Here is a 22,712-nt window from a genome sequence, read left to right as displayed (position 1 = left end):
CTTAAGAATTTGATTTTAATACCATCTTAAAATATCTTTAAATGACTTAAGAGCTGCTGGCAATACTAATAGAAGGAGCTGAATCTACTTAAGATTAGAAAGACTATAAAGTGACTTTTAACTCTGCATTTTATTCAAATATATGTGAACCTAAGTGGAAGCAGCACTTTCCAAATTGTAATTGTTATGACTTTTTACTTTTACTAACAATTAATTGTTCATGGACTGAGCTGTTTTTCTAAGTAGTGGTGACTCACACTCTCACCCCTTCTCTTGGGAGATAGCACATAAGGGATTGCACTAGAAGAAATTGCCTGTGAAGGCTACACTAACCTTCAGAAGACAGAATAAATTGGTCCACATGAGCTCTACAGTTAAAAACTGTATTTACAATGAATTGAAATAATGTAATGATTTACAAGCCTTTAAAAGATTTAAACTGTGCCGGGAGTTGGTGTTGCACGCCTTTAATCTCAGCGCTTAGGAGGCAGAGACAGGAGGATCTCTGTGAGTTTGAGGCCAGCCTGGTCTACAAAGCTAGTTCCAGGACAGGCTCCAAAGCAATACAGAGAAACCCTGTCTCAAAAAACAAAAACACAAAACAAAACAGAAAAGATTGAAACTCAGGCTTTAGTGTTGGGTATGGTGGTTCACACCTAATCTAATTCAGGAGGTTCGGTTCAAGGTCACCACCAGGTATATAGAGCAAAGGCCAACCTGGCTATATAAAGACCCTGCCTCAAAACCAACAACCACAAAAACAAATAATGGCTGAGCATGATGTTGTATGCCAACACTAGGAAGGCAGAAGCAAGAGGACTGACTTAAGCTTGCATTTCAATGCTAGCTTAAGTTCAATGCTAGCCTAGTCTACAATAGTGAGTTCCAGGCCAGCCAGATATAATACACAATGAGACCCTGTCTCAAAATGCAGATACTTATAGAGGTATCATCGGTTGGGAATATAGCTTTGTAGTAGACAGAGCAAATTGCTAGGTTAAATCCCAAGAAAACACAGTATATGTGTGTTAGTGTATAAATGCATACATGTAGTGTATATGTATAAATAAACATATACATAATAAATTAAGATGATTCCAAGAGCCAGACATAGTGGCATATGCTTGATAATCTCAGAATTTATGACTGGGGATGGAGGAGCAGTAATTGAAGGTCAACCTAGGCTACATGGCTGGACTATTTCAACTCTCCCAACCTAGGCCTGGTGACAGCCTGGGTCGATATTCCCAGGTACTGAGGAAGCTGAGGCAGGAGGAGAATTGAAACCCAGGTGGGGGCAACATGATAGACTGTTCACTAGGGAGCAAGAAAGGAGGGCAAAAATTAATGTTAAAGCTGAATTGAGCTGATTAATGGGAGCTAAGTGACTGACTGGGAAATTGAAAACTCAGATGTGTTAGTGATGAGCCCACGAAGGTGCTTAGTCACTTACCCAGAGATTTATTTAATGAGAACGGGTCGCAGGTTTCCACAGGTCGATCCACTGCCAGTAAGAAGACTGTCGTGAACTTTGGGTCCCCTTTTCACTAGTCAACAGTCACCCTCACCTACACGCGGAGTACATATTTGGCACTCAAATTTTTTTGATTGAATGAAAACCTACCTACCTTGGTACCCAATCCCCAAATTACGGCCGTACAAATTATCTCCAACAGACCTTCTTGACTTAACCCAAGGAGCTAAGAAAAGTAGCAAGAAAGTTTCGGGGGACATCTTAACGGTTGGGACTTCTCAAGAACCAATAGGGTGTACACCAACCCGACTTTCCATAGAAAAATTAACGAGGGGGCTAGGGAGCTGAACCTCGACTTGGGCTTAGGCGTCCACAAGGAGGTGGTCAAGAGGACGCAGATCAGTGACCTCCCACTCAGGGGCGCTGAAAGATTTGGGGGTTATTACTCCCAAAGGTGAGTACCTGGGAAGCTACGGCACAGAGAGTGGCTCCGGGTTCTCATTCCGGAGGCCAGGGCCTGGAGCCGGCCAACCGCGCCTCCCGGCTCAGGGTTCCGCGCTCCGGGGCGGTACTGACAGCTGAGCTCGCAGAAAGATACCTCACGCTTCACGAAGCTCCTGGCTCCAAGAACTGAGCAAACTGTTGGACCGATGTTGAGTTGTTTTCGCCAGAGCTTCTCCTTCACGCGTCAAGCGATCTCTCCCGTCCTAAGCCAGCAACCAGTCGATTCCCGGTGCCGCCATCGTTAGTGTTTGTTTTCATCCGCTTCGGTGCTGGCGGTGGGGAGAGAGCGCGCTAAGGGGGAAACGCAGCTGTCAAACTCCAGTTGCACTTTCGTTACACCGCCGCAGGTGCCCTATTTAGTCTTTCGGTACCTCAGAGTCTCCATGAAAGTGGGTTTCTTTCCAGAAATAAATCTTTTGCTCAATTTTAAAGTCTCTTAAAAAGAAAAAGCGTATGGAGAGGGATTTTGAAAGCTTGAGACCATTTGGGCTTCGTGTGGAATGTTCGGAAGCGAAGCGCAGGTCGCGGCGGCCGCCGTGCTGAGGACGCGGCGTGGGGCGGGTGCTGACGCGGAGAGGGCGGAGCCGTTGTTGCGCACCGTGGCGGTCTGTGTGCCGCAGCGGGTTACGGAGGGGGCCTTCCCTGACTGGGAGGGTGGAGTGTGCTCCTGGTAACCCGGCGAGATAGTGACCAACCTTCGCTGACTCTGGGTGTCCGAGCAGCCAAACTTTGGTATCAGACTTTGGTATTTTGCTTTTTTGAGACCATGTCTCGCTGTGTAACTCAGGTTAGCCTAAAAGCTACTGTATGTGGCTCCAGCTGTCCTGGAACTCGCGGCCATGCTACCACCTCAGCTTCTAGAATGCTAACATTTCGACCAGGCTTGGGAGTTTGTTTGTTTGTTTTTTTTTTTTTTTTTTTTTTTTTTTTTTGGACTGGCGTTTTTGTAGTTCAAGCTTGCCTCGAACTCATCCTTTTGACTCCACCTTCCAAGTACTGGAATTATATTGAGCCACCACCATGCCTGGGTTGGGTGTCTTTATTTGCCCAATGTTGTTTATGTATTGGAGGAGGGGCGGGCTATAGCAATGATGTGGAGGTCAGAGGACAAGTTGCGTCAGACTAGTCTCTCCATGTGAGTCTCAGGAACCAAGTCTTTTCACCAGACATTGCAGCCAACCCCAGTGCCTTCCGAGCCCGCTCTCTGCCCCTTAATAATAATTTGAAGGTGGGTTGTAAAAGGGGCCCCGGCGTTCCAAATCAGTTTCTTTCAACCTTCCTCCTTCTTTTCATACTGGCTAGTCGTCCGTTCTAGCCTTCAGCCTGAGGATTTGGACCTCTTAAGATAAAGGGAAAGTCTGTTATAGCAGACAATATAGGTCCCCAGGCAGGGTCGTGAACTTTTTTTTTTTTTTTTTTTTTTCCTTCTAGCTTCCTAGTTAGACTGGTTTGAGCATTCCCACATCTGTCTTGTACTTACAAGGTGGAGCCATAGCGCTTTGAAAAACAAACCTCCATGACTAATAGGTGTTTATGACTTCGAAATTGCTTCATGGCTGCCATGGACCTCTTTTACTTTGTGAATAGTTACACCATCACCTCTTTTACTGTTCTCAGTTGAAATGCCAGGCATGAAATGGGCTACTTGTATTGTCTGCAAATCAGACCATATTTGTCATATATAGGTGAGTTAGTGGAGAAAATCCAGAGATTTTGTTTGTTTGTTTTTGTTTTCTGAGAAAGGGTTTCTCTGTATTGCTTTGGAGCCTCTCCTAGAACTCTCTGTAGACCAGGCTAGTCTCAAACTCACAGAGATCTGCCTGCCTCCGCCTCCCGAGTGCTAGGATCAAAGGTGTGCGCCACCACCGACCTTCAAAAATCCAGAACTTAAAAAGTGAATTGCTGAAAAGGTATTGTAGGTTTTTTAATCAGTTGGGTATGATTTTGGTAGGTTTCTAATTTTCTTCTTTTTTTTTATTGTTTTTGTTTTTCAAGACAAGGTTTCTCTGTGTAGCCTTGGCTGGGATTGAAGGTGTGTACTGCTGCTGTCACCACCCAGCTCTAATTGTTTTTTCCTTTAATTACTTTACAGAAAGAAGATAAATGTCAGAGCCACTTAACTCATGGTCTAGCTGTTGAATTCTGACACTTCCTTCTTGTGCCAGCATCTTCATTGAGAAAAATTCAGAAAAAGCAGATATAAGCATATATCCTCATTGGCTATGGCTATCCCAATTACAGTACTTGACTGTGATCTCTTGCTTTATGGCCGAGGTCACCGGACCTTGGACCGTTTTAAGTTGGATGATGTGACTGATGAATATTTGATGTCCATGTATGGATTTCCCCGACAATTCATTTACTATTTAGTGGAACTCTTAGGGGCAAGTCTTTCACGACCTACTCAGCGATCTAGAGCTATTAGCCCAGAGACACAGATCCTGGCAGCACTGGGCTTTTATACCTCAGGTTCCTTCCAGACTCGGATGGGAGATGCTATTGGAATTAGTCAAGCCTCTATGAGCCGATGTGTTGCCAATGTCACCGAAGCCCTTGTGGAAAGGGCCTCACAGTTTATCCACTTTCCAGCTGATGAAGCTGCCATGCAGTCTCTAAAGGATGAATTCTATGGGTTGGCAGGGATGCCAGGGGTGATAGGGGTGGTTGACTGTATCCACGTGGCAATCAAGGCACCCAATGCTGAAGACCTCTCTTATGTGAACCGCAAGGGTCTGCATTCTTTGAACTGTCTGGTGGTGTGTGACATCAGAGGGGCACTGATGAGTGTGGAGACAAGCTGGCCAGGTAGCCTCCAGGATTGTGCTGTGCTACAGCAGTCTTCTATAAGCAGTCAGTTTCAAACTGGGATACACAAAGATAGCTGGCTTCTTGGTAAGTTTGCAAGTGTAAATCTTCAGTTTATATCCATAGAAAAGTTATGCTGGAGAGTGGGTGAAATCTAAGATTCATTAGTCTTACTTGTCCTGTCACTCTGTGAAACCTCAGGTGAGAACTCTCTGAGCCTTCATTTTATTATTATCCCTATAGTCGGATCAAATCTATGGCTTAGGAATGTCAGGCAAAGATTCTAACACTGAACCTTCAACCTTTGTACTGTGATTTTTTTTTTTTAAAAAATCAATATTTAAGGGATAGAGAGATGTGCTCATGTGCTCGGTGGTTAAGAAAACTTGTTCTTGAAGAGAACCTGAGCCAGGTGGTGGTGGCTCTCACCTTTAATCCCCAGCACACAGGCAGCAGAGGCAGGTGGATCTCTGTTAGTTCAAGGCCAGTGTGGTCTACAGAGCAAGTGCCAGGACAGAGAAACCCTGTCTTGAACCCCCTCATCCCCAAAAAAAGAGGACCTGGCTTTGACTCTCAACACCCACATGGAGTTTTACAACTATCAAGGGATCCAATGTCATCTGTCCTCCACAACACAAGGCATGCACATGGTATATGTTTACAGACATATATGCACATGCAGGCATAACACCCCAGACACATAAAATGCATGTTAAAAAAATTTTAAACAAAAACTATTTAAGGCCAGGCGGTGGTGGCATATGTCTTTGAACCCAGCACTCAGAAGGCAGAGGCAGGCAGATCTCTGTGAGTTTGAGACCAGCCTGGTCTACAAGAGCTAGTTCCAGGACAGCCTCCAAAGCCACAGAGAAACCTTGTCTTGGAAAACCAAAACAACAACAACAACATCAAAAAACCTATTTAAGATGGGTGTTGTATATGCTTGTAATCCCAGTACTGGAGTTCAGTTGAGGTAGAAAGCTCTGAAGTTCCAGGTATGGCCTGGCCTTTATAATATATTCCAGGCCATCCTGGGTGTGGAGGAAGATTCTGTCTCAAAAATAAAATAAGGAACTAGGGAAGTAGTTGGTAGAGTATGAAGCAGTTCTCACCACTGCATAATAACTGTGTTTCCCAGTACTCAGAAGGTAGAAAGGCAGGAGGATCAGGAAAGTTCAAGGTGATCCTCAGCTGCATTGGGAGTTTGAGGTCTGCTTGTGATGTACACGAGACCCCCCCCCCCCCCCCCCGTCTCAAAAACTAAACAAGGGGCTGGAGAGATGGCTCAGAGGTTAAGAGCACTTCCTGCTTTTCCAGAAGAACAGAATTCAGTTCTCAATATCCACATTTGGCAGCTCACAATTGTCTGTAACTCCAGTTCTAGGGGATTTCATGGCCTCTTCCACACAGAAGACACTTGAACCCAGATGGGTACACTTACATGCATGCCCATACAAAATTTTTAAAAGAGTGATAATTATAATAAAGTAAAGCACGCTCCCTGGAACTTAACAAATATTATTTGACCTCCTGCTTCTACTTCTAAGAATTTATCTTGGAGTTATGTGTTCATGAACATGTAAAATAAGATGTGTGGTGACAGAAGTTTGCAATTCCAGCATTTGGGAGGAAGGGTCATTCTTGATTTACATACTAAGTTTAAGGCCAGCATAGGCTACATGCGACCCTTCATCAAAAGACAAAAATCAAAACAAAAAAACAAGATCATGAGAATTTGCATTGCCAATAGTATCTACAGAAACAACCCTGTAGAGCAGTGATTTTTCAATCTTTCTAATGCTATGACCCTTTAATATAGTTCCTCATGTTGTGGTGACCCCCAACCACAAAATTATTTTGTTGCTACTCAAACTGGAATTTTGCTACTGTTATGAATTGTAATGTAAATATCTGTGTTTTCTAACTGTCTTAGGAAATCCCCAAAAGGGCCATGACCCACAGATTGAGAACCACTGCTGTAGAGACTTGGGAGAAAGCTCAGTGATAAAGTACTTGCCATTCAAGTCTGGGACCTGAGTTTCATACTATACAAGTATGGGGTCCCAGGAATTGAATTGATGTTTAAAAAAAAAAAAAAAAAAAAGCCAGCTGTGGTGGCACACAGGCACACAGTTATACTTCTAGTACTAGGGAGGCATAGATAGGCAGACCTCTCGGGGCTGAACAACAGGCCAAGAAGAAACCCCATCTCTCTCTCTCTCTCTCTCTCTCTCTCTCTCTCTCTCTCACACACACACACACACACACACACACACACACACACACACACACACACGTCCTGTAAAAGTAAGCTTAGTTCCACCTAAATACCAGTACTGGGCTTGTTAATTATAGTGTAGCCAGTGGACAATAATTGCTATAATCTGTAAAATGGTGAATATAAAATTAGTGGCAAGTGGCAGTAGTGCCTCTTGTGAGGACTGGGTAATACATTTCAAAGTTTACTATATACTAACATCTAAGTACCAAATGTGAAATAATGCTGCTATTGGTGACTATTGCTGTGGTATCTACATGAAAATGATAGTAGACAGTTCATAGTCAGGTTTGTATGTCTGATGCAAGGTGTCATTAGTAGCCCAGGCTGGCCTAGAGCTAGCAATGATGGTCTTGCCTCTGTCTTCCAGTGCCACTGTGACCATCTAACATTTAAAAACTTTTTAATTTCCTAGACACAGGGTTTCTCTATACAGTCCTAGCTGTCCTGCAACTCACTTTGTAAACCAAACTGGCCTCGAATTCACAGAGATCCTTCTCCCCCAAGTGCTGGAATCAGTGATGTGCATCACCCAGCTAATTTTTTTTTCACATGTGAAGAACATAAGTATTTTTATTTGTTTATTAATGTAAAATGCTCATGTGAATTTGACTGATATATATTCACGTATAACTTTCCTGTCATATCCACAACTTGACAGATGGGTGAATCCAGAGGAATGGCCATGATCATCATATGAAGCAGACTATATTAATATCTCCAAAGTTAATTCCAATCCATTTCTTCTTTTATACTCCAAAATATCTTCATTATGTTGTTTGATGAGATAAACCCACAGGAAAACTGTGGTGCCCAAGGTCAGCCCATCTTTCAGCCAAGTTAGGTTTGGCACTGGCCGGCTCCCAGACTTTGACTATGTTGGAGAGCAGCTCTGAAGTGGGGCGGGGAGCAAGAGCCTCCCAAAACGGGCACAGAACAGTGGGCAGTGCCATCTTGCCCCATGACCCAGCTACTTTTGTTTTTGTTTTTCAAGACAGGGTTTCTCTGTATAGATTTGGAGGCTGTCCTGGAACTTGCTCTGTAGACCAGGCTGGTCTCGAACTTACAGAGATCCACCTTCCTCTGCCTCCTGAGTGCTGGAATTAAAGGTGTGTGCCACTATCACACAGCTCCAGCTAAATTTGTTAAACCACACATATTTATTTAGTGTGGGAGGACACAACTGACTGCCATGGCAAATGTGTAGAGGTCAGAGGACAATTTGCAGGAGCCAGTTCTTTTCTTCCACCATGTGGGTTCCAGGGGTTGGTGGCAAGTGCCTTTACAAGATAAATAATCTTGCCACCACCCCTTTTTGTTTGTTTTGTTTTGTTTTAGGGGGCACATGGTTTCATGTAGCCCAGGCTGGCTGAGGTGGGATTTTTATAAGAACTTGCTTCTTTCTGGATGGTGGTGGATCACACCTTTTAGTCTCTCGGCACTCAGGAGGCAGAGGTGAATCCTTGAGTTCAAGGCCAATCTTGAATTCCAGGATAGCCAGAGCTACCCAAAAACCCTGGATCAAAAAACAAAACAAAACAAAAACAAACAACAAAAAAAAAAAAAAAAAAAAAAAACCCACCATCACCAACAAAGGAAATTGCTTCTCCTTTCTGCTCATGTCTGCTGAGTCTTATTTAAAGACTGACTCAGTGATCTGAGTGGGACAGTCAAGCAGTGTAAACCAAAGTGACTGTGCAGCTGGGAAGAACACTGTTAGTAACAATGAAACCCTTGAGCCTGGGAGCTTTATTAATTCAAGCTTTACTCTTTTTATTTTATCTGTGTGAGTGTTTTGTATGTCTGTCCACCTTGTGTGTGCTTGGTGCCTGCAGAGACCAGATAAGGTGTTAGATATCCTGAAACTGGAGTTACAGATGGTTGTGATGAGTTATGTTTGGGACCAAACTGAGGTCCTCTGGAAGAGCAACCAGTGCCCTTAACTACTGAGCCATCTCCCTAGCCCCTTAAGCTTTACTCTTAGATAAGCAACAGGACATAGGTTACCTTTTTTTTTTTTTTAATTTAAAAAATTGCTTTTTTTAAATAGATTATCTTATGTACAACATATTGTGTTTTGTTTATTTGGTTTGTTTTTTCAAGACAGGGTGTCTATGTATAACCCTGGTTGTCTAGGAATTAAATCTATAGACCAGGCTGGCCTTAAACTCACAGGGATCCATCTGCCTCTGCCTCCTGAGGGCTGGGATTAAAGGCATGTTCCACCATGCCCAGCACAATGATTCATTAGAGTTAAGCATGGTGGCTCCTGCCTGTAGTGTCAAATACTGCAGAGACTGAGGCAAAAGGGATCACTTGAGCCCAGGTCTTCTAACCTAGACAGAAAGGAAAGAACTAGGCTTAGCAGTGTACACCTGTAATAAAGCACTTGGGAGATTAGGCAGGAAGATAGGTTCAAGACCAGTTTTTGCTACTCATTAAGGTTATGGCCAGAGAATGACCTACAGGAGCCATGCTTTCATTTTTGAATGAGTTTATTAAGTATATGACAAACAGAAGTAAAAAAAATAAATAGCAAGTGATAGATTGTGTGTGTGTGTGTGTGTGTGTGTGTGTTTGAGAGAGAGAAAGAGAGAGAGAGAGGAGAGAGAGAGAGATATCACCAAATCTTGGGAAGTTCCTGATTGCATTTTCTCCCTGTGGATAAGCTTTCCATGCTGAACTTCCTCCAGCTTGTTTTTCTTACTCTAGGCGCTTTTATATCATGGACTAAATAATAGTAAGATCTCTTAACATGATTCAGTTTAACCATTCCAAGAACAAGATGTTTTTACTCTTGAGCTGTTTTGCTGTTCTTTTCTCTTATCACAAAGTTTGGAGCAGGCAGCCCATCTCCAGGCAGCCTTGGAAAACAGAAAAATGTGCTTGGGCCTGAACTTGGAGGGAGGAACCCTCCATTCTATATCGAGTTTTTCAGTGAGCTCAAATGTAGCATAAGACAATTTGCCAGTATAATGTACATTACAATAGGTTCCTGTCTCAAGAAAAGAAAGAAGAGAAGGAGAAAAAGAAATGTGTATGAAAGATTTAAAATGCTGAGGCAGGGTTGTGAGTTTCAAGACAGCATTAACGGGTTGGGTGATGATGGTGGATGTCTTTAATCCCATTGGATCTCTGTGAGTTTGAGACCAGCCTTGTCTACAGAGTGATTTCCAGGACAGACTCTAAAACTACAGAGAAACCCTGTCTCCAGGGGGAAAAAAATGTATCGGAAGAAAATTAAAATTTATCAAGTGTTGGAATACCTCACTATTAGTGGAAAATCACTAATCATATATGTATAGCATGTGATCAAAGAGAGGTGCTTAACATGTAGCAGATGCTCAGGAAATGCCTGTCTCTAATGTTTAAATTCTCCATTATAGAAAAACCTCCCCAGAGCCAGGCGTCTGTGGCGCACGCCTTTGATCCCAGCCCTCGGGAGGCAGAGGCAGATGGATCTTTGTAAGTTTGAGGCCAGCCTGGTCTACAGAGCGAGTTCCAGGATAGGCTCCAAAGCCACAGAGAAACCCTGTCTTGTCTCGAAAAAGCCTCCCCCGCAAAAAAACCCAAAACCTCCCCAGTTCCCAGTGGGCAGACTGCCAGCACACTGATGAGTTTCCAACTCCGGACTGTCCTCAGTTACACATCACGTTTTCCATGTAACACCTACTGGTACTTTTTTATTTTTCTCTTGACAGGATTTCATGTGTCTTCCAGTCTGGCCTCAAATTGGTCTTGAACTCATAATCCACCAGACGGTCTCCTGAGTGCTAGTATTACATGGAAATTCAAGGGCAGCCAGAGAAATAAAAGACCCTGCTTTAACAAAAGCTAAATGATATCATTTTTTTTTTCAAAAGATGAAACTGAGAGGCACAGAATATTTAAGCTTATTTATTTTTATTGAGACAGTCACTTCACTGTTTCCCAGACTGGCTTCAGGAGCCTGATCCTTTTGGCTCATCTTGAAGTACCTGGGATTACAGGTACATACCATTACACTCTAAGTTCCTTTTAAACTATCCCTTCCTGTTCTCATTCTTAGCTGTCCCTATAGGTGTATTACCTAAACTCCCAGTCTCTCAACACCACTTCTCTAAACAGTTCAGCTCAAGGTCTCATTCCTTCAGCTCGTAGGCTAGTGCTGCTAAGCGGCTTTGGGTAAGATCTCCCAGAATGTCTTATGGGTGACTGATGATCGCATAAGCATTTATAATCCCTTCCCCATCTGATCCTAATCCCTTCATGAGTATCTGTCTTCCAGTAATGCTTGAATTATAACCAGTGAGTATGGAGCTGTTTTATTTATTTTTTATTTTGTGTGTGTGTGTGTGTGTGTTGTGTTGTGTTGGGTGCATACATTCCTTAACATTGGTGTGAAGGTCAGAAAACTGTGTGGAATTGGTTCTCCCTTCCCACCTTTATGTGAGTGTGAGTTCCAGGAATCGAATTCAGGTTGTCAGGCTCATGTGGCAAGTGCTTTACCCACTTGTCTAGCTCCTGGCTTTTTTTTTTTTTTTTTTTTTTTTTGAGAAGTGGCCTCACTCTGAGCCCAAAAGTGCTTATCACCTATTACAGTCCTTACTACATAGTAGACATTCAATATGTCACATGTGTTATTAAGTCTATCACAAATGTTACTTTCATTATTGTTTATAATGTCTTTTTAAAACATTTTTATATTTATGTGGAGATCAGAGGACATTTTTCAGGAGTTAATTCTTTCTTTTCACAGATGGGTTCCAAGGATCAAACCTGGATCTTCAGGCTTTTTATTTGTATTAAGCACCTTTACACTGAGCCACCTGGGATCCAGCATCATTTTCGCCCCCCGACCCTCTCTTTTTTTCCCTGGCTGACCTCAAACTTCCTTTGCAAGTAGTTACATGGATTACATGTGTATACCATCATAGCCTGTTCTATATCAATTTTAAAAATTTTACTGTTTAGAAAGGGTGAATTTAATTCAAAGAAGAGTAGAGTTGGTGTATGCCTGCAATCCCACATTTAAGAGGTGGAGATGAGTATCAGAAGTTCAGGGGCCCCGACCTACATGAGACCCTGGATTCAAAACAAAAGTGGTGAGGGTGTGAATTTAAGGTCAGCTTGAGTTATGTAGGCAGTTTTAGGTCTACAGAATGAGACTCTCAAAAAAGAAAACCAACTAAATATAAACTTTAAGTTTTTGTGAGATGTCTCAGTTATTTTCAGCTAATCCAGTCTTAGAAACATAAGCTTATAAATGGAAGAAGTCTTTTTATTATTTTTAGAACAGTGGCCATCTTTGTCTTAACCATCTGAATATTTACTGACCCTGATGGTGGGTCAGAAGTATAGTGCTTACTTTGGTACTCAGGGCCTAGTGCCTGGGATTTATAAAAAGTTTCACCTTACTGGGCATAGTATCTTATGTTTTTAATCTGGCAGAGGCAGTCAGATCTCTGTGAGTTTGAGGCTAGCCTGGTCTACAGTTCTGACAGGGCTGTGTAATGAGACCCAGTCTGTGTGAGCTGCTTTGTGTCAGGACAATTAAACATTATACAGACATTGTGCTGTTGAACTAGGACTTTGCTCCCCAGTTTGTTTGCTTTTGCTAGAACTTCCCAGGATCCTTTGATGAGGAAGTCACTTAAAGGAAATGCTTTCTTTATCATTTGATTCCACTTCTGATTTTTTTCCCATTATTACCCCTTGCATCATCATATTCAATTTCCTCCAGTTCCTCTGTTACAAAAGCATGATATGTGATGCAGTATCCAAGAATTTAGCACCACTGAGTTCTGACGGCTACTTCAGACACATGTTTTATTTTTCTCAGCACTGGGAGGATAGAACATTGTGAAATGGTTTTTTTGTTTTGTTTTGTTTTGGCTTTTTTGTTTGTTTGTTTGTTTTGGTTTTTCGAAAAAGGGTTTATTTGTATTGCTTTGGAGGCTGTCCTGTCCTGGAACTTGTTCTGTAGACAAGGCTGGCCTTGAACTCACAGAGATTCGCCTGCCTCTGCCTCCTGAGTTCTGGGACTAAAGGTGTCTGCCACCACCACCCGGCAAGCATTTTGAAATTCTTAGATCATGCTTTCAGACATGAAAGTTAATAGTAAAATTAGAAATTTTCTTCATGAGTGTTTTTAGATTTTCTGTTCTAATTTCTTTTTCTCTTGAACTCTTTAGAGATTGTGTAAAATTGGTATATACTGTTTGAATTTTTTTGGTAGTGGTGGTGGTGGTGGTTTGTTTGTTTGCTTGAGAGGGGATCTCACCATATATAGACCAGGATGACTTCAAACTCACAGAAATCTGCCTCTTGAGTGCTGGGATTAAAAATGCATGCTACCACATCTGACCCTTTATTATTTTTACTAAGAAGACAATATCTCTGAATTTGAAAACTCACTGGGAATGGTGGCACACACAATTATATTTCCAACATTTGGGAGGTAAAGGAAAGAAAATTAGGAATTCAAGGTTATTCACAGTTGCCTAGCCAGGTCCAGGCCAGCCTGGGATACATGAAAGTGTCTAAAACAAAAGAAAAGTAAGTAAAAAACAAAACAAAAAGCAGAGGGAATTCTGAGGGCTATTGCTGTATAGCACAGAGGCAGAAACCTTTCTATCATATGCAAGGCCTTGAGTTCTCCCCCAGCATGGCTAAAAAAGCCAAGAATTTGATTCCTGTGTTTCTACTTCCCTCCTACAGATGTGTTCAGATTTAAATTTCATTAGCTATTAGCTTTTCTCCCATTGGTTTTAGTCAAGGATATTGTCAGCCAACACTGCCTTATGCTTCTAACAGTGATATACTTTATTGTTTTTGAGACCAGGCTCACCTCACTGGGCATCCTCCTGCCTCAGACTTACAATTACAGGCACTTCTGGTTTGTGCCACCTATTCTGGGGTTGGTTTGTAGTCTTGACATTCATTACCCATCATCACTACCAACATGTAGAAAAGGGAAGGAGGGATGACTGTGGGCAGAGGACAAGCTTCAAGGAGTGGGGGAAGGACCCAATCAATAGTAGTTCAGGCCTTCTATTAAAAATTATTTATTTTTATTTAATGTGTCCAAGAGTTCGCCTTGGAGAACAAAAAAGTATTGATTTCCCTCCAGCTGGATCATTGTAACGATCCCTTACATATCTTTGTAAATCACATGTAGGTGCTGGGAATTGAACCCATGTCCTCTGGAACAACAGCACATACTCTTAATCTGTGAGCCATCTCCGTAGCCCCGCTCCTCATACTTTCTGGACATCATTTTTCTCTTGGTTATTATGGTATGGCATGCTTTGGCTCCAAAGCCTTCCTTGCTTACTCACTGTGTTTCCAAATTTCACTGTTTTTGTTCTGGGAGACAAGGTCTCATGTGTAGTTCATACTGGCCTGGAACATCTTGAGCGCTGAGATTACAATCATGTGCCACCACATCCTGCCTGAATTTCACTTCTTGTTTGTAATCCATTCACAGTCACGTTCTCTTTGGCCTTTTGTTTAGGTGACAGTTCCTTCTTTCTACGTACCTGGCTCATGACCCCACTTCATGTTCCTGAAACTCCAGCGGAGTATCGCTACAATAGGGCCCATTCTGCAACTCACAGTGTGATGGAGAAGACTTTGCAAACCCTCTGCTCTAGGTTCCGATGCCTGGATGGATCGAAGGGAGCACTGCAGTACTCACCGGAGAAATCCAGCCACATCATCTTGGCTTGTTGTGTCCTTCATAACATTTCTCTGGAACACGGGATGGATGTCTGGTCCTCTCCAGTGACTGGACCCATTGAACAGCCACCTGAGGGCGAGTATGAGCAAATGGAGTCGCTAGACTTAGAGGCTGACCGAATGCGGCAAGAGCTGATGCTCACTCATTTTAGTTAGTGTGGAAGAGGGAGGAAGGAGGGAGACTTTCTAGAATGAAGTAGGAGAACTTTTCCCCTTACCATCCCATCACCAAGTTCTGTCATTCAGTGTGACTGAATGTGCACTACTGTCATAAGCTAACGTTTAACATTTTAGAAGGGGAAGGGGGGGGGGAAGGCATGCCAGCCCTTGCACTGTGTCAGTTAGACTGAAACCAAGACAGTGTTTCCCTAATATTCAGTGAATCCCAGGCTGTGCACTACTCTTTAGAAAGTTCACTGGTTGCAACAGTAAAATCATAGTAAAGTAGAAAACAGCATATATCCAAAGCATTTTTTGTTGTTTTCAATTATCTGGAGATCTCAAATGAAAAGTGTTGGTCCTGACTTTTTTCTGTCTGTCTCCCTCCTTCCCTCCCTCCCTCTCTCCCTCCCTTCCTCCCTCCCTCTTTCCCTTCCTTTCACTCTCTCTTCCTTTCTAGTTAGTTTGAGCACTGGCTGTCCTGGTGCTCACTATGTAGCCCAGGTTGGCCTGGCACTTGCAGCAGACCTCCTTCTTCAACCTCCTAGGTGCTGGGATTACAGGTGTAAGTGGCCATGCTGGTGTCCTGATTCTTTGTTTCTCTCCTTTGCTGTCTACGTAGGCAAATAGAAAGAACAAAATTAGTTGGAGAAGACACATAAGTGAGCACTTGCCTAGCATTTGTGAGGTATTGATCCCTAGAACTTAAGAAAGAAAGGAAAGAAGGAAAGAAGGAAGGAAGGAAGGAAGAAAGGAAGGAAGGAAAGAAAATAAATTAAAGAGAAAGGAACTATTAGTCTGCATTTGCAGGATTGTTTTGAAGAGGACATTAAGGACAGTGGGAAGCCACCATCCTTAGCATACCTGCAATATTTGAACTATGTTTTGGATCTTGTTCCTAGAGGGAACACCTTAATTCTATGTCCTAGTTTACACTTGAGTCATAAAGGGTAAATGGGGTTAAGGACTGAGTCAACTTGAAGAAGGCAATTCAAATATAGGTAAAATACCACAGTTACACTTTACAGAGGATTTAAAGACTCTGGCAGTTCAGTGAACAAGATTCCCACAAGTTCACAAAATTCATATCTAATGATACTATTTGTTTTTTAAATTAGCACTTAATCATTTGTGTGTGTGTGTGTGTGTGTGTGTGTGTGTGTGTGTGTGTGTGGTAGGTGCATGGCACATGTGTGAAGGTCAGAGGACAACTTGTGGGGGTCACTTCTCTTCCACTTTGTGAATCGTAGAGATTAAAGTCATATCAGGCTTGGCAGCAAACATCTTTATCAGCCTAACATGTCTTTCTTTTTCCTTTTTTCTCAAGACAGGGTTTCTCTATATAGCCCTGGTTGTCCTGGAACTCTCTTCTGTAGACCAGGCTGGCCTCAAACTCCCAGACATCCACTTGCCCCTTCCTCCCAAGTGCTGGGATTAAAGGCTTGTGCCACCACTGCATGGCTCACTTTTCTTTTTTCTTTTCATTTTATTACTTTGTTGATCAAGCTGGCCTTGAACTCACTAGCTTAGATAGATCTAAAACTTGTAATTCTCCTGCCTCAGCCTTGTGAGTAGCTGGTTTTACAGACCTATGCCAGCAGATCTGCCTTGGTTATTTTTCTTATGACTATGGTGTGAGAATATGTAGTCTATTTTGTAATTCTTTGAACTGGGGACAAAAAGGATCTCAGAGTCAGTCAGTCATATTGGCTCATGCTTATAATCCCACCACTCAGGAGGCTGAGGTGGTTACATTGTGCTTTCAAAGCCAACCTGTACCTCATAGTGAATTCCAGGCAAGCCTGGGCCACTGTGGGAGCCCCATCTTTAAAAAAGCAGAAGTACAAAGCATGGCTTGAAATAAACTGCAGTTAGACTTTAGAATATTATATGCACAGTGATAGACAGAACTTCCCAGGAAATAAATAATCCCCTAACAAGTTTTGTTCTAAAATCTCACTGTTGTAAAAATAACCTGATAGGGATAATAGAAGTGTGAATTAGGTTCACACATTAGTGTCTTTGCTGGAACTAAAAAGAGATTTTCCTGAGGATTGTCTTGTTCCCAGTTTCTCAGCCACTCATCATGTGACACCTCTGAATTGGCCTCTTGAATCATTTTCTACCTGCCTTTGGCACTGTTAATCTGGTGATTTCAAAGTGAACAGCTGATGACAGAAGAAATGTGGAAATAAATTGACAGTGACCCATCCTCAAGATTAAAAACAATTATGGATTATTATCTGCTGTTTATTTCCATCCCAAATGCTAATTTTATTTCTCATCTTTATCTTCCCCTGGAAAGAGTGGGTCTGTTGGCAGGAGAGTGGATTCAACCAGTATAAGGAGATCCTGGAGGTGGGAGGGTGCACAGTCCATGGGAAACTACTTTTGAGCATTACACAGGGAAGACTTTGTTACATTTTGTTCTTCCTACATTTTTTTTCTATTTATTTTGAGATAAGATCTCATTATGCAGCCATGCTAGCCTGGTACTGACTGTTTAGCTCAGGGTGGCCTCAAATTCAGCAGTCTTCCTACCTTAGCCTCCCAAGTATGGAATGTGCCACTGTACCCGCTCTGTGTGGGGTTTTTTTTTTTTTTTTTTTTTTTTTTTGAGGAAGCAGTTGAAACAGTCTGACTATGTAGCCATATCTGACTTAGAACTCAGTCTATAGATCAGGCTGGTCTTGAACTCATACAAATCCACCCCGGTCTCTGCCTCTGGAATGCAGATTAAAGGCCATACTCAGCCACCTGTTTGTTTTGTTTCAGTTCTTTGAAACAGGGTTTCTCTGTGTAGCCTTGACTGTCCTGGAACCCACTCTAGATCAGGCTGGCCTCTAACTCAGATCCATCTGCCTCTGCCTCCCAAGGGCTGGGATTAAAGATGTGTCATTATGCCTGCCTTTGTTTTATTTATTGCTGAGAAATCATATCCCAAACCTAGCATGTACTAAGCAAGCGTTCTACTTAGAGCTATAACTTCATATTCTGCAAAACTTAACAAAAACTTGTTTTGTTTTCTTCGTAAGGTATGTGGCCTATATTATCTTCAAACTTGTCACCTGCCTGCCTCAGCCTTCTAAGTGCTAGGATAAAGAAACAGAAAGATATTAACACTGTGTGTATCCACATCTCGGGGGCCTGCTTTATTTTCTAGATTCTACTAAGATTTTACAAAATTGTATAAGAGTTGACATACTCAAAATTAACATTCTTCAGTCCAATTTTCCTTGTTTAGTCTTTCTAAATTCTTTCCATGTGATTGACAGTGATAAGGTCTATTTTTAGGACGACTATCTTGGTTTGCTGAGAGCTGTCACAATTTTAGCACTGAAAGTCCTGTGTCCAGCTGATCATTATAACAGGAAGAAACTTGGGGGGGGGGATCATTACCCTACTACCTTCAGGGGAGTATCTCCACAAGGAGAACCTTCTAGAATACAACAATCAACAACCAGTACGATAATGAGCTATAGGGTGTTCATGCCAGTGTGCAGAAGGACATCAGGTTGATATAACTCCTGCCCACTGGTTTTCTAGTTAGATTCTCCAGTGTGAGAGGAATTCTAGAGGCTTGAGGATTTCAGCTCTGATCTTTGTTGTTCAGTCTGATCAGACAAACTTACCTGTAAGAACAAGCAGCCATTTATTGTCAAATTGAAGGTTAATTCTATACTCAGAAAAACTTCTCCAAAGAAGTTGATAGAATTTCTGCAAGGTGAAGCCATTTCTTTTTCTTTTCCTCCCCATTTCCCTTCTCTCTGCCCCCCCCATGTTCTACTGTGCTTTTCTGTTGCTGTGATAAACAGCATGACCCCCAAAAAAAAAAAAAAAAAAAAAAAAAAAAAAAGGGAAAGGATTTATTTTACACTTTATACTCTATCAGTGAGTTAAACTAAAACAGGAGTCAATGCTGGAACTTGGAGCAGAAACCATGGAGTAATACCACTTACTGGCTTGCTCTGATTCAGTCAGATGTTTTGCTATATAACTCTATGTAGTTCCAGCTCCAGGGGATCCAACACCTCTGAAACAGGATCAAAATTCTGTTCCCAGCGTCCACATCAGAAGGCTCACAATCATCCATAACTACAACTCCAGGGGGATTTCAAGCTCTTTTCCTGGCTCGTTGGGCACCTACAAGCATGAGGTGTACACATATACACACACTAAAATAAATCATTAATAAAGTCTTCCCCAATTCAGGCAGTTTACATGCAGAGTATTTCCTGATTACACTGGGCTGTTGTCTGTATGCTGAACAGGATTTTTCTGTTACTTCTCCCATGCCCCCCCACACACAATGTCCAATTATTCCCATGGGTTCTAAGTTTTTAGATCCTATAAGAGAGTCTTTATCACAATCTAATTTGTACTCTTTCCTTATGGAAGAAACAGAAAATTGGAACTCCACTCATCATCTTCCCAGGTCCCTTCTTCCAAACCAGGGTGGCCTTGAACTCACAGAGATCCACCTCCCTCTGCCTCTAGAGATCCTGGATTAAAGGTGTGTGCCACAAATGCCCTGCTTCAAAAACATTAAAAAACAAACAAAAACACTGGTACTATGTAGCCCTGGCTGGTCTGGAACTCAGTATATAGACTGAGTTGGTCTCAAACTCACAGAGATCTGCCTGTCTCTGCCTCCCTCATGCTGGGGTCAAAGTTGTGCACTGCCACATCTGACTCTTCATTTTCCTGATAATTCAGAAACTAGTGAAATTCTTCCTTCACGTGGGTACCTTCTTTCTGAGAAAATAGCTGAACCTCAGTTGCATGTCTTATGACAAAGTTCACATAGCTGATGCCACAATGTGCTTACAACCCCATTCCATATATTCTAGTTTCAGAGATTTTAATATCTATTTGGTTTGGAGAGATGACTCAGTGGTTAAGAGTACTGGCTGTTCTTCCAGAGGACCTAAGTTTAATTCCCAGCAACCATGATGGCTCACAACCATCTGTAATGAGATCTGGTATACCCCCTTCTGGCATATAAGTGTACATGCAGGCAGAACATTGTATACATAAAAACTAAATCTTTAAAAAATATATGTGTCATGTATATGTATGTGTATGTATATGTATATATATTGTGTCAGCCATTGGAGGGTGGTGCTCCTGTACTAGGTCCCATTTGTCAAGGAGACATGTACTCCATACCATACAGGTCAGAGGTTTTCAATTTGTGGGTCAATTTGTGGGGGTTGAATGATGCTTTCATAGACATCAAACATCAAATAAGACCACTGAAAAAACAGATATTTACATTATGATTCATAAAAGTACCAAAACTACTTATGAAGAAGGAACAAAAATAATTTTATGGTGGAGGTTACCACAACATGAAGATCTGTATTAAAGGGATCTTTATTAAAGGGTTGCAGCATTAGTAAAGTTGAGAACCACTGACATAAAGACAGTCAGTAAGGGATTCTTTCACAAATACTCCACCTTCACAGGGAGCGGCAGCCCAGTTATATGTCCTATCACCCACAGCAGGGACAAAGCAATAGCACCATATCAAGAAGACATTTCATTTCATACCCCAGGAAGAAGGATGGCCATATCAGAAGTGCTCCCAGGCCAGGCCCACCCTCAGATGGCTTAACTTTGGTTGCAGGTCTGATCACCCACAGCAGTAATTTTCTCCTCTGAAACCAATCTGTGATTCTTTTTCTCTACTGTTCAGGTAACAGGTGTTGCCTGACTTTTCCTGGGGAGATGTAAACAAAACACCTATTCATCCTGAATAAGGCATCAGTGGTGGACTAAACAATGATTCTACCATAGTCTAGCTTGAGCCAACGAGTTTAACTGAGGGTTGCTTACAGGAGACTGAGATATTACGCACAGGAGCATGGGCAACTTATGGCAGGTACACCGCTCAAGTCTCTGCCCTCCTCCAGCAATGAACTGTTTATATGTCCTTGAGTAGAGGAAGGGCATTGTACACTGATTCCTGAGTCCCCCTTTTCACCAGGGTTATTATCCATCAGTGGACCCAATCTTAATGAGGGTCTTATGCAGATAATCAGAGTTGCTTTGATTTCAAGATAGCAACAGCATATCATGCCCTGAGGACAAAGTTCTACATATGTGGCTAAATAACTGGAAAAATCCTATGATGTTGCCTGTGACAAGGGGACTTAACTTTGCTTTTTCAGCTTTGGTGGCTATAATATGGATACTGGAATGGGGGAGGGGATATGAATACAAAGTCTGCTCTTCAATAGCTATTTTGGAAACAGGTAAAAGCCATTTATTGGACAGTGAAAGACGCCAAGAAGGAACCTAGTCCTTGAAGTTGAATATAGCCTGACTTACTCTAAACTGTACACCTCCTGATTTCTTATATGGCACTAAAGTAACCTGTACCTTGTTTCAGGTCTTGATTTTTTTTTTTTGAGACAGGTTCTCACTATGTAGCTCTGGCTGTCCTGGAACTCATTACAGGCCACCACAGTGCTGAGATTAAAGTTGTTAACCTCCTGAAAGTTAGGATTAAAGGTTAAAGGTGTGTATCATCATTCCTGGTCTTTTATTTTTTTTGTTTGCTTATGTCCAGTAGACCTAATCATAAATAATAATAATAATGTTATAGCTGCCTTTTCTCAAGAGTAGCAAATACCTATCACATGAAAAATATTCACAAACAACATATAGATTCTATAGTGTGGAGTTTGGCTAGTACAATAGATACAGCTACTAATCAGATATGGTGGCACATGCCTGTAATATCTCTCTCTCGGTTTTTCAAGACAGGGTTTCTCTGTCCTGGATCTCACTCTGTAGACCAGGCTGACCTCAAACTCTCAGAGATCTGCCTGCCTCTGTTTCTGGAGTGTTGTGATCAAAGGTGTGCACCACCATCACCCTGCTTCCTTTAAAGAAATATTATTATGTATACAATGTTCTACTTGCATGTATGCTTCCACACCAAAAGAGGCCACCAGATCTCACAACAGATGGTTGTGAGTCAGCATTTGCTTGCTGGGAATTGAACTCAGGACCTCTGAAAGAGTAAGTGCACTTAACCTCTGAGCCATCTCTTCAATCCCTGCATCCCTGTAATTTCAACAAGTGGGAGGCAGAGGGAAGAAGATCATAAGTTTGAAGCAATATGGACTACATATCAAGATTCTGTCTGAAAAACAAAAAGCAAGCCAGGCATGGTTGCTTATAACCCCAGCACTCAGAAAGCTGATGCAAAAGAATTGCCTTGAGTTTGAGGCTAGCTTGGGTTTCATAGTGAGTTCCAAGCTAGCCAGGCTAACCAGTGGAATGAGAGCTGTCTCAATCCCCCAGGCACCCCAACCCCACTAGGTGGTGCATCCCTGTAATTTGCAATACTTGGAACATGGAGTTAAGAGCATCTGAACTTCAAACTCATACCAGGCTACACAGAATTCAAGACCAGAGTGAGCTATATAAAATCCTGTCTCTAAAAATCAGCGACCTAAAAGCACATTTGTGGTCTGTGATTTTAGATCTTTGTAAAAAAATAAAGAAGTATGTGTGCTTTAAGAAAATACGTACGACTTTAATTACAGCACTTGGGAGGCAGAGGCAGGTGGAACTCTGTGAGTTCCAAGCCAGTCTGGTCTGCGGTGCTAGTTCTAGGACAGTCATTTATTTGTTCAACTGGGATAAGTAGCGTGAGAAGTCTGTAAGTGTAAGGCACTTGAACTATTAGTTTGAGTTTTATTCTGCTGTGATTTGATCTTCAATCAATGCGCTCACAAAAGACTAATTCTTTTTTCACAT

The 22,712-nt window shown here is 42.1% G+C and overlaps 3 protein-coding genes across 10 annotated transcripts in view; 2 read left to right on the top strand and 1 right to left on the bottom strand.

Annotated features, from left to right (window-relative positions):
• Atg13 (autophagy related 13) overlaps positions 1 to 2,259 on the bottom strand; it is a 33,270-nt gene extending 31,011 nt beyond the window's left edge. For 3 of the 8 annotated variants that reach the window (XM_051184187.1, XM_051184189.1, XM_051184194.1), the window contains exons 1-2: positions 1,937 to 2,258; positions 1,454 to 1,568 (exon numbers count right to left, since the gene is read on the bottom strand). The gene's annotated coding sequence lies outside the window, so the exon portion shown is untranslated. Of the gene's footprint in view, positions 1 to 1,453; positions 1,569 to 1,936 lie in introns of all 8 variants that reach the window. The other 5 variants (XM_051184190.1, XM_051184193.1, XM_051184192.1 and 2 more) reach the window with 5 other exon arrangements.
• Positions 2,260 to 4,740: 2,481 nt separating this feature from the next.
• Positions 4,741 to 22,712, top strand: part of Ambra1 (autophagy and beclin 1 regulator 1) — a 219,394-nt gene continuing 201,422 nt past the window's right edge. The window contains exon 1 of the mRNA XM_051184178.1: positions 4,741 to 4,870. The gene's annotated coding sequence lies outside the window, so the exon portion shown is untranslated. The remainder of the gene's footprint in view (positions 4,871 to 22,712) is intronic.
• Harbi1 (harbinger transposase derived 1) lies at positions 10,994 to 15,247 on the top strand. The gene is made up of 2 exons (XM_051184186.1): positions 10,994 to 11,050; positions 14,557 to 15,247. The coding sequence occupies exon 2, from the start codon at positions 14,589 to 14,591 to the stop codon at positions 14,934 to 14,936; it is 348 nt and encodes a 115-aa protein (XP_051040143.1). The 5' UTR covers positions 10,994 to 11,050; positions 14,557 to 14,588; the 3' UTR covers positions 14,937 to 15,247.

The sequence above is a fragment of the Phodopus roborovskii genome, unplaced genomic scaffold (assembly GCF_943737965.1).
Source record: "Phodopus roborovskii unplaced genomic scaffold, PHOROB, whole genome shotgun sequence".
Classification (NCBI taxonomy): domain Eukaryota; kingdom Metazoa; phylum Chordata; class Mammalia; order Rodentia; family Cricetidae; genus Phodopus; species Phodopus roborovskii.
Note: the sequence above shows the minus strand (reverse complement) of the source record. Positions and strands in the feature narration are given on the sequence as shown.